At 33.9% G+C, this 12,021-nt stretch overlaps 1 protein-coding gene across 1 annotated transcript in view; it reads right to left on the bottom strand.

The window, feature by feature from the left end:
* Positions 1-12,021, bottom strand: part of NFXL1 (nuclear transcription factor, X-box binding like 1) — a 44,646-nt gene that overhangs the window by 19,253 nt on the left and 13,372 nt on the right. The window contains exons 11-14 of the mRNA XM_037529161.2: positions 7,981-8,071; positions 4,214-4,334; positions 3,822-3,981; positions 3,030-3,121 (exon numbers count right to left, since the gene is read on the bottom strand). Of these exons, the coding sequence (XP_037385058.1) occupies positions 3,030-3,121; positions 3,822-3,981; positions 4,214-4,334; positions 7,981-8,071 (464 nt within the window). The remainder of the gene's footprint in view (positions 1-3,029; positions 3,122-3,821; positions 3,982-4,213; positions 4,335-7,980; positions 8,072-12,021) is intronic.

A 12,021-nucleotide genomic window follows, 5' to 3' on the forward strand; every position in this document is an offset into this window, starting at 1 on the left:
TTGACATTTACATTTGTCAAAAACCACAGAACCAACCACACAACACAAAAAAGTAAGCAATGTAATCTATTGATTTTAGTTAAAAATAATGTATCAATATTAGCTTCTCAATTGTAAAAAATAAATAACTAAATATAGCATACTAATCCAAGATATTACTAATACGGGAAACTGCTGTGCATGTAAGTGCGTTGGAGATAAGGGGTGGGGACAAGACGATATGGGAATTCTGTAGTTTCTGCAAAATTTTTCTATTAACTTAAATCTGAAAAATAAAGTCTACTTTTAAAAATTAAAAATAAAAACATTGGTTTCCTTTCCAAGGACTAGTTTTAGAAAGAGTCCTGGGATCCTATTCTGGCCAATGAAATGTGAAAGGAGCTTTTCTATGTGGTATCTGGGAAAGTTTCCCACTCAAAAAAAAAAAAAAAGAAAAAGAAAAAGGAAGATAAATGATAGAAGACAACACAAATGCGTTCCTCCTTTTGGAACCTTTCAAGTATAGATGGGTCTAGATGGGAAGTTATCAGAAAGACAAACAGCCAGAGGCAAAGAAAACAAACAAAGGCTAATAAAATGGAAACACAGAATTGGGCCCCTTGTGATGTACCACTGAATAAACAAGATTAGCCAACTATGGTGCTGGCTGTATCTCCAGTCTCAATAAGCAAGGCATAAATGCCACTATGTCACTTTCTATTATATATTTTCTAACTTGAAATCAAAGGTACCCTAAATATAGCAAATATGTTCAGAATTATTTTACCACATGGTCAAATTATCATTAAAAGTAATATTATATTTTTTAAAAGGGAAGTCACACAAGATAATCTACTCTAAAAAGGAAACTGTATTAACCAGATAGCTTATGTGACTGTATCTTTCAATGAATATTTAGTAATTTTGTTATATACGCCACTGGAAAACTTATCAGTTAGAAGGGCCATTACATGTTGTTTTAGGAAACATGTAATTTATACTTTAAAGAGTACAATTCAGTGTTTTGCTGCATATTTGTAAGACTATGTAACTATCAAAACTTCCTAAACTTACAATATTTTCATTACTCAAAGAAAAACCCTCTAATAATCATAACTGCATGGCTCTTTACCTCCAGTCCCTGGTTACCACTAATTTACTTTTGTTGTTGTGATTGTTGATATGGCCCATTCTCACAAGTGTGAGGTGGTAACTGATTTTGGTTTTGATTTGCATTACCCTGAGGGTAAGTGATGGTGCACATTTTTTCATGTGCCAGTTGGTCATCTGTATGTCTTCTGCCCATTTTCTTAATTGGGTTTTTTGTTTTTTGTTGTGTCATGTGAATTCCCTTATAGATCTTGGATATCAGCCCCTTGTCAGATTGTGTGCAAATATTTTAGTTTGATATACTCCCAATTGCTTATATTTTACTGTTTTCCTTGCTGCTGGAGACCAATCCACAAACATCTTTGAAGCCCATGCCATGCCTCCATTTTTTCTATGTATTTAATGGTTTCAGATCTTACATCCAAGTCTATAATCCATTATGAGTTTATTTTGTGTGTATGGTGTGAGAGAGTGGTCTAGTTTCATTCTCATGCATGTAGTTGTCCTGTTTTCCCACCACTTGTTAAAGAGGCTTTCCTTGCTCCAGTGTATATTCTTGGCTTTGTCACAGATAAACTGTCCATCTAGGTGTGGGTTTATTTCTGGGCTTTCCATTCTATTCCATTTGTTTGTGTGTTTGTTTTGTTCCAGTGCCAGGCTGTTTCAATTATGATAACTATGTAGTAAAGTTTGAAGGCTAGATGTGTGATACTGCCATTCTTCCTCTTTTTTGTCAAAATTGGTTTGGCTCTTCAGGGTCTTCTGTGGTTCCATATTAATTTTAGTATTGTTTATTCTATTTCTTTGAAGAATGCCATTAAATTTTTGATAGGATTGCACTGAGAATATACATATTTTGTTCCATTGATCAATATGTCTACTGCATATTCTGGATTACCAAAACTTTGTAGTAAGTTTTGAAATCACAAAATGTGAGTCCTCCAACTTTGTTCTTCACTTTTAAGACTATTTTAGCTCTTCTGGGTCTCTCCCTCATTTTTCCATATGAATTTTAGGATCAACTTGTCAATTTCTGCAAAAAAAGTCAGCTGTGATTGGGATGGCATTGAATCTGCTGATCAATTTGGGCTTGAGAGTGCCCTTACCAATATTAAATCCTCTCATCTTTGTACAGGGGATGCCTATTCATTTGTTAGATAGTTGTCTTGGCCCTCTTGTCAACAATCAATGACCATAAATGTATGGTCATAAATGACCATAAATGACCATAATGACCATAAATGTCATTATTTCCGGATTCTGAATTTTATTCCCTGCCCCAAGTGCCACACAATCTTTGGTGTTCTTTAATTTCCTTGAACAATGCTTTGTAGTTTTTAGTGTATAAAGTTTGCATTTATTACATTCATTAAATTAATACAATATTTGTCCCTATTGATATCAGATGAATTGTTTTCTTAATTTCATTTTCATGTTGTTCACTGCTATTGCATAGAAATAAAATTGACTAATATAATTAATCATGTTTCCTATAACTTTACTGAACTCATTTAACACTTCATTAAATTGTTTTTGTGAGAGAAGCCTAATGATTTTCCATATACAACATCATCTGAAAATACAAACTTCAAGTTTGTCTTAACTAAAACCTAGCTTTTCTCTGTTTTCAGGAGCTTACAGGTTAGCCTGGGTATCAATCAGAAAACAAATGATGCTATCATGGATGTATTATTGTAATTTTAACCACAAGATTCTATGAAGGAAAAGGGCATAAAAGTCCAGCTGGAGCGAAAAATTCAAGACCTAGAACAGATTTTGGTAAAATATATCTGGAAAGGAATGAGGCTGAAGACAGAGAGACTAGTTTATAGACTAAGCCTGAAAAAATGATGAACTGAACGAAGAAAAAGGGGAAAATGACTTAGATACACTTTGAACTAAAAGATACTTTTTAAAGTTAAAATTCTAATAATACTTACATAGGAATAGGAATTTGACATGGAGGACAAGGTAATGCAGTCTGAATAAATGCTGGCTCAGAAGGCTGTTCCCAAGGGCCTGTAGGCTGGTGCTACAAATAAAATATATGACAATTTTAGGTCAGAGGAATTAAGTCATATGACCATTACAAAAATCTCAGAAAGTAATTCCATGTATTTTTGACTCAAGCAGGCTGAAACTTTTCAGCAAACTGTGCTTCTGATATATTTTATTCCATCTGTATTCTATCAAAATTGTTCCAATCCACACCCACTTGACATTTAAAAACTAGACTCAAATTTTTAAATGGCAGAACAAAAGCAGGGCAGCCTCCTTCATTTCTCATAAACCAAAAGGAGATTGAGAAAACACAATTGTAAACTCCAGCTTTTACAGGTAGAATGTATCTCCATTATTGTGTTCACTGTTGCCTAACAGCTAGAATAATGCTTCACACATAGTAAAAACTCAATTTATGAATATGTGAATCTTTGAGGAAACCAGGAGACATCTACAATCCTAAGTCACAATATATAAAGGAAGATTGCCATATTTATCTATATCAAGATTATAACATAGCATACTTTATTTGCAAATATTTGTTGGTTTCTCTTTTTACATTGTGAGCTTAAGACAAAAAAACACTTTTTATTTACTTTGTATCCTAGCTCCTGAATACACAATAAGTGCTTAACACACAGTAAATACTTAATCATTGCTTGTTGAATGGCTGTAAAATTAAGAAGTATGACCCACTGCAATGCATTCTCTTAATAATAGTGTTCCCTTACCCTGCCAGTTTGCTTTATTAATGCTTGATCATGACATGGAGCAGGACACAAGTGACCACATTTCTCCAAAACTTTTTGGCAAGGTTGATGACATGGTGGACATGAGCCAAAGTGACAGCGATGCTTTTCTTGACTTGTATGATGGCAAGTTGGTGGTCGACTAAATCATAAAGTACAATTTTTAAAATTACTTTTGATCACTTAACAACTATATCTAATCTAAAGTGCAATTATCTTACATATCTTTTGATTCCATAAAGAATGACGCTTACTGGAATGTTAATATTTTAAAACATTAAAGCAAAATTTAAAATACTAACAATGTTAAAATTCAGTATGAATTTAACTTTATAAGAGACCAGATGTAAGTTTCTGCAAAACTTCATACTTACCTGCATTGCTCTTTGCACTTAGGTGGTTTTGTGGTACGTTCTCGGCCACAGGGTACTGTCACCTTTGTGTTACCACAATTGCACTTCACATCGACAGTTTCTGGGCAGGGATAGCAACTGCCTGAAAAAAAAAAAGTCAAGTTAAAAAAAATTTCCTTCATTATCAAAATGCCCCTCGACAGTAGAATTGGTAAGTTTAGTGTACTTGAAATGGTAAACTCTACAATGTGAATGAACAAACTATAAGAATGAACCTTACATCCACAACACTGAGCAAAAGAAGACACAGACTAAATAGTATATGGCTCCATTTACATAAAGTAACAGGAAAACTAATGCATAATGTTCAAAAATCAGGATGATGGCTATGAAGGATCCAAGTAGGGTTTTAGAAATGTTGGTAATTTTCTGTTTAACAATCTGAGTTCTAATTACATGGTTAAATACAGTCTATAAAAATTCACCAAACTGTGTGCTCATGATTTGTATATTTTTCTTGATCTACGCTGTTACTTCAATAAAAAGTTGTTGAATTTTCTTTAAACTTCACTACAAGTTTTGTTCTAAGCAACAAAGTTAATACATTTCACATTCAAACCCGTACAAGCAAAATGGATTTAAGTCTTTGGAAAATCTAATATGAATAATAATCTTCTTGGCTTATTTTTATGCATACTTCTATTCAAATAACATAATTTTTCCTTTTAGTGTGTTGTAAGGAGTGGCTATCTTTACCAGCTACTGCCAACTTTCTCCCTAATATGGGTCTTCAAACTTGTACTCCAAACTGTCAAATAAACAGTATGTGAAAATTTCTATTTCTCCATACCATTAGTAAGCACTTGGTATTAATTACCAGATGCTAACCTTCTTTGGTATCTGATAGCTGTGAAATAATATGTAAAAATAACTTTTAATCAACTTGATTACTTTTGAGATTGACCAACTTTTCATGTTTAAAGGCCATTTAGATATCTTCGCACCATCAACTGCTATTTCTAAAAATTGGTTTATGTCCCACCATCACAAGTATCTTTTCACACTCTGACAGTTTTTTTCACTTAGTTTATGGAATCTTCTGCTACATTGACGTTTTTAAGGTTAATGAAGCCAAATTCATTAAATGCTTTCTTTTAAGTTTGTGCTTTTACTGTTTTCTTTGCAAAAAAAAGTTCTCACTCTAAGGTCATAATGTTCTGCTACGTGATCTATAATGTATACACTTTTAGCCTTAATGGTTAAATCTTTAATCTACCCATAATTTGTTTTGTATATTTTATGATGTAGAGTTTTATCCCTTCCCAGCCCAATTATACCAAGATTATTTATTAACTAGAGTCACTGGATCACTGTTTTCTACTTCTATGACAGCTTTTATAAATTATGCTTCATTTGTTTATCTAATATGATGCGAACACTAAACTCACAACCACTGTAGTTCTGAAATAAGTTGTGACATCAGGTATGGAAAGCTATCATCAAATTTGTACTTTAAAATGTATCTTGCCAAAATTTTAGCCTTTTAATACCAAATAAATTTGATAATCATTTGCTAAATTATCTGAAAAATACATCTAATTTTTTAATAGCTTTAAAATAAAGGAAAATTCATTGAGATCTGACTAGACTTGACAAATGTTCAAAGTTGACTCTACTACAGGATCTTTCATAAATTTTGTGTAAGCTCCTTTGCTAGATCATCCTTCTACATTTACCATGACATGGATGATAAGACACATCTTTCTCACCATTTTCAGTATCTGGCCTTAGCACCAAGTTTTCCAGGATGGTTCAAACCCGTACTGTTACATTGTACCATTTGACCCTTGTTAGAAGTAAAAACAGCTAAAAAGCCCAGCTCTCTCCTCTTTCTGGTGCACATAAAGTACCTTATTTTTAGATACATTTCCCAACAAAATCAACTTCCTTCTTATGACCTGATGCTGGTTATTAATAAGTACAGTCTATTTTTCATTACTTAAAAAAAGTTTCATAAGAGCACACACTGGTCAACTTTGACCACTCATGTGATCCCAGTGCCTAGTACTTAGCAGATACTTCAAGATACTTACTTAATGAATTAATTACTAACTTTAGAATGTTAATGAAATTTAAATTTAATGGTTCAGTGATGTACTATGACTGTAAAAGGAAATAAAATCATTTTAGTAATAGTGAGAACTAAAAAATTATGGCAACTGACAAATCAGAGAACACCCACAGGAAAATATTCACGGGCTTAACAGAATCTGATGCTGCTTCTAATATGCAGGCTATGTTATACAATGGAAATATCATTAAACTTTGGGTTCATCCTGACCCTGCAACTATGTTCTATGACTTTGCTCCAATAGCTTCACTGCCTTTTTCCTCATTATACAAAATAGTAGTGTCATACACCTTGCAAGACTTTTGAAAGGATTAAGAAATTAACTGACATATCTGGCACCTACCTAAATCTCAAAGACAAGGAAAACACAACAGTAGTCTGTCCCAGGTCATCAAGCTACTATGAGGCAGAATCCAGACTCATAGCAGGAGCTCTTTATCAAGTCTCCCCACTATTCCATGCCATCTATCAGTATATTCTATTTCATATCAGCATGCTCCAAGTTAACTCAGCTTTCAATGTCTCATAACTTAGGCACCTCTGAGACTCTTAGGTGGTCTGTGAGGTCTCAAATGCATAACAGAGCTTTTCCAGAGGCTACGTGAAATGTGATATTTAACTGACTGAATGCAGAAGCAAATATGTGAATCCTCCTATTTACTATTAAACTACACATTAAAGACATTTGCAAAAATGTGAAACATTACCATTCTTCTCACTCAATATTTTTCCAGAAAATGAGTATTTTTATAAAATATGTTACTGTATTAAGCTGTAATGATTTTATTATTTCTATTTTTGAATAAAGTGTTGTTACATTTTATTTTAATTTCAAGTAAAATAAATGTCAAAAGATAAAATCCACATTAATAAAAGTTCTTTGGGCCTAAAAATTTGTAAAGGGAACTTTGAACCAAAAGTTTAAGAACTACCAGCTTAGGATAGACCTTTCCCTTACTAGATTTAATCTTATATAAATATCTAAAATTCAAGATAAAAATGAAAACCCATGAACACATTATTAAAAAATGAGGGGGAAGGAAGAACTGGATGAAAGTGGTTAAAAAGTACAAACTTCCAGATAAGTCCTAAGAATTAATATACAGCCATCATCATCTAACCATGATGACTAGAGTATAGACATCTTATCGTACGTATATATAATAGCTGCTAAGAGAGTAAATGCTAAGAGTTCCCACTAAAAGTAAAAACAACTTTTTTTTGCTCATTTTTTTCTCTATCTATGAGATGAAGGATATTAACCGTACTTGATAATCAGTTCACACCATATTTACGTCGTTATGCTAAACACCTTAAACTTATACTGTGCTATATCAACTATACCTCAATAAACCTGGAGAAAGAACTTTGTGGGGAAGGTTGAGAAAAATAAGGAAATATGGTGTTACAGAAAGAATGAAACTTTCTTATTTAGGAAGCCTGGGTTCAAATCTTGACTATACTACTTGACTAAATATTTCCCTGAGAAAGTCATTAAACCTCTTTGGCGTCAACATCCTTGTCCATAATATAGGGATATTAGTTTCTTCCCTACCTCTTAAGGATGCTAAAGGATCAAGAACATGAATATGAAAACTCTGCGTCAACCATAAAACATTATGCAAATACAAAAAATATAGCTATCGTTAGATTTTACCTCTGTGGCAGACAGATGGACATTTATGGTTCCTACATCCTAAAGTCCGTCCACAGTTTTGATCACATGGTGGACAATTTCCAGGGCAACACTAAAGTGAAAATAATATATAAAGAATAGGTAATTGGAAAACTATGCATAATATGAATGCATTCACCTGTTATTCATAAAAGTTAAAGAAAGCAAAACATACCTCTTTACACTAAAAGAATAAAAGTACTGAAGAGTATCAACATCCCTCCTGTAAATAGCTATATTAAGAATTTATAAGTTTAAAACTAAATGACCTGTTTCAATGAAATCAAGCTAAATTTTCTTGCGCTTCAGTTAATTATTCTATGACTTAAAACATTTCCAAAAGGTAATTTCATTACTACTTATCTATGTAGAGACAGACCAAAAAAAGGTATGGATTTGGTCAGACCCTAGAGTCATTTCAGGCAATTAGTCTATTCATTTCTAAAATTTAATTAAAATAAAAGCAATTTAATGTGGCTAGTTATTTGCAAAACTGGAATTAGATTGGAATAGGCAATTTACTTAAAGTTTTCTTTATGGAAAGCTGGATTTCTAGTATGTATATGAGCAATAGAGCTATCCATGGTCTATCCCAATTTTTGCTCAGCAACAAAGGGCAACTGTTTAAAGTCCACTTCCTATATTCCTGAATCCTACACAATGTCGTAAACAATTATCTCGATTGAAAAAAAAATACAATTAAAAAAATTTTAATTTAAAAAAATAAAGTCAATCTTGCCATTCTAACTCCTTATATGACTCCTCACATATCCAAATTTTGGAAAGGAAATGCAGATTACAGTTGTCTTAGACAAACTTAAGAGTTGCACCCCATTTAAGAACAAGTTTCAATACATAAAAATAGCTCAAAAAATACTTTATAGAAAAAATTGGGGGCCTCCCTGGTGGCTCAGGGATTAAGCACCGCACTACGAAGCAATCCGCAGCCTCTGCAGCACGAGTTTGATCACTGGCTGGCCAGGGAGCAACCCACATGGCGCAGCAGACCTCTCCTGACTTGCCCACTGCTCCCCTCAGCAGTGTATTTCATTCAATCCACCTGTTCTCCACTTTGTCTCTGGTAAATCCTCTCACCCCTCGCACCTCTGGCCTGTACCCCAGCTCTTTTATGAATAAATAAATAAATCTTTAAAAAAAATTTTTAAATCAAAACAGTTCATTTAATTAGACAAATATTTATTAGGTCCAACTATGTACCTATCGTTTTGCCAGTGTGGCAAACACAGGAATGGGGGAAAACGTTATGCAGTCTATGACTTCTATAAGCCTTCAGACATTACTGATTTCTCACCATGATGGAATAACAATGCGAAATTTACTCTCCCACCTGAAATAACTAGAAAATCAGAGAAAAATACATGAAGCAAGAGATTTCAGACAAGATAATAAGGCAGCACAGGACAGTAATCCCAAGAGAAGAAAAACAAACAAGATGAGTCCCACAAAAGCACCAACTTAGACCTGGAAGTTTCCAGACTACAGCACAAGGAAGATCACAAAAGGAGTCTGGTGGTTCTAACAAGTTCAGTGGACAAAATTCATAATGCAGAGGCCAGTGTGGGTGGAATTTGTGAAGTGACAGCAGTAAAGTGAAAAGTACTGGAGAACTCCGGACACGATCCCTTGAATCTCTGACTGAGTATTGGTGTGTACATCTATTGAGAGGAAACTGTGCAAAACCTCCGAAAAAGCAAATGGAAGGAGCAGGAAGACCAATTTCCAGAAATTAAATAAACCTGGGAGTAGTTTCTCAGAGTGGAAGAATCTCTTAAAATGTAAGAATCAAACTGTGAACTTAGAAGAGTTATTGTCTCAGTGTTAAAGCCAAAACGACCCTAGATGAAGGGATATTCTGATCACACCTAACAAAATCACATACTCAAATACAGGAAAAAAAAAAATCCAACCCCCAAAAATACAGTTTTACATATTTAGAAACTAACCAAAAATTAGCTAGTGGCAAAGCAGCAGAAAAACATAACCAAAAGGAGAAAAATTAACAGAATAGACCCAGAAATGACAGATGATAGACACAGACAAGGATATCAAATTCAGTAAGTTTAGACTACATTCACTATATGCAAGTTTCGGGAAAGCATAAGCATGCTAAGGACAGATACAGGAGACATAAAAAGACACACAAATCCAACTCAGAAATGAAAAAAATACTATGTCTGAGATTAATAAACACAAAATGGGATACAAAGTGGATCAGAAAATTAGTAAACTTGAAAATAAAGCTATAAAAGCTAAGATATAAAGCTAAGATATAAGCACAGAAATAAAAAGGACAATAATAAATAGACTATTCATGAACTGTAAAACTTCAAGCAGCACAAGATATGTCTTTGGAGTACAGGAAGGCCACAATGGGAAAATATTTGAAGAAAACTGAAAATTTCACAAAAGTTGATAAAAACTATAAATCCACAGATCCAAGAAGCTAAAGGGAAAAAAAAAAAAAACTAGAGAAGTCTTAGAAAAAACTATGCCAAGACACACCACAGCAAAATGCTAAAAACTGGTGATAAAAATCTTTAAAAATAGTCACAGGAAAATTAAATGCAAAAGAATAAAGATAATAATCATAGCCACTCTTCACTAGGAAAAAAAAGCAAGCTAGAACATAGTAGAGCAGCATATTTAAAGTACAGGGGAAGACTGTCAAACTAGGAAAATACTTTTCACAAATGAAAACTAAAGATATTTATCAACGTTGAAAGAATTCACAACTAGCACTACCATCAATGTTAAGGTCTTCACAAGAAAAGAAAAAAAAATTTTTTTTAAGAAGATTGATTTATTTATGCATATAAGAGCTGGGGTACAGGCCAGAGCTGTAGGGGGTGAGAGGATTCACCAGAGACAGAGTGGGGAACAGAACAGGCAGACTGACCGAAATACAATGCTGAGGGGAGCAGCAGGTGAGTCAGGAGAGGTGTGCTGCACCATGTGGGTTGCCTCCCTGGCCAGCCAGGGATCGAACTCATGCTGCAGAGGATGTGGATTGGCTTCATAGTGCGGTACTTAACCCCCTGCGCCACCAGGGAGGCCCCAGGAAAAGAAAATTAAACAAGATAGAAACCTGAGTCCACAAAAATGGAATAAAAAGCATCAAAAATAATGAGCTTGATAATAAATATAAAAGACCGGTTTTTCTTATTTTTCTTAAACTCTTTAAAAGATGTTATTTAAAGCAAAAATAAAAACAATGTGTTTAAGGTTCATAAAGCACCTGAGTATAAAATATCAGAATGAAATAAAGACATTAAAAAAGAATGATTAGGGCCTCCCTGGTGGCACAAGGGGTTAAGAAACAACCTATAACGCTATCCACAGCTTCTGCATCACGAGTTCGATCCCTGACCAGCCAGGAAGCTAGCTACCCACGTGGCGCAGCAGACCTCTCCTGCCTCACCCACTGCTCCCCTCAGCTGTGTATTTCAATCAGTCTGCCTGTTCTGTTCCCCACTCTGTCTCTGGTGAATCCTCTCACCATCCCCACACCTCTGACCTATACCCCAGTTCTTGTATGCATAAATAAATTTCTAAAAAATGGAATGATTAAAAAACAGTAATCAAATAGAAGATAGGAAAATAGGGAAAAGAACAAAGAGATGAGTAAATTGAAAATAAACATTTAAATTGAACTGTCCTTTAAAGAGCACATTAAAGATATATGGTACATATTCAAATTAAAAGACAGGTTATCAATTTGGATAAAATAATATCTAACTGCTGTCTATAAGAAAATTTACTTAAAAGAAAAATAAAAGAAAATTTACCTTAAATATAAAAGATATGAATAATTTAAAAGTGAAAACATGGAAGATACGCTGCATTAACACTAAATAAAAGAAAAGTTGAAATCACTGTTATAGGGCAAGCCTGCTCTAAAACAAGTTGCCTGACTGTGGGTCCTTCACCCGCGCACTTAAAAGGGACTTACACCACAGGCACACACAAAACGGTAACAAAAGGTTTATTTACAAGGGAATGGGA

Source organism: Talpa occidentalis, unplaced genomic scaffold (assembly GCF_014898055.3).
Source record: "Talpa occidentalis isolate TD23 unplaced genomic scaffold, MPIMG_talOcc4v2.1 talOcc4.6, whole genome shotgun sequence".
Taxonomy (NCBI): Eukaryota; Metazoa; Chordata; class Mammalia; order Eulipotyphla; family Talpidae; genus Talpa; species Talpa occidentalis.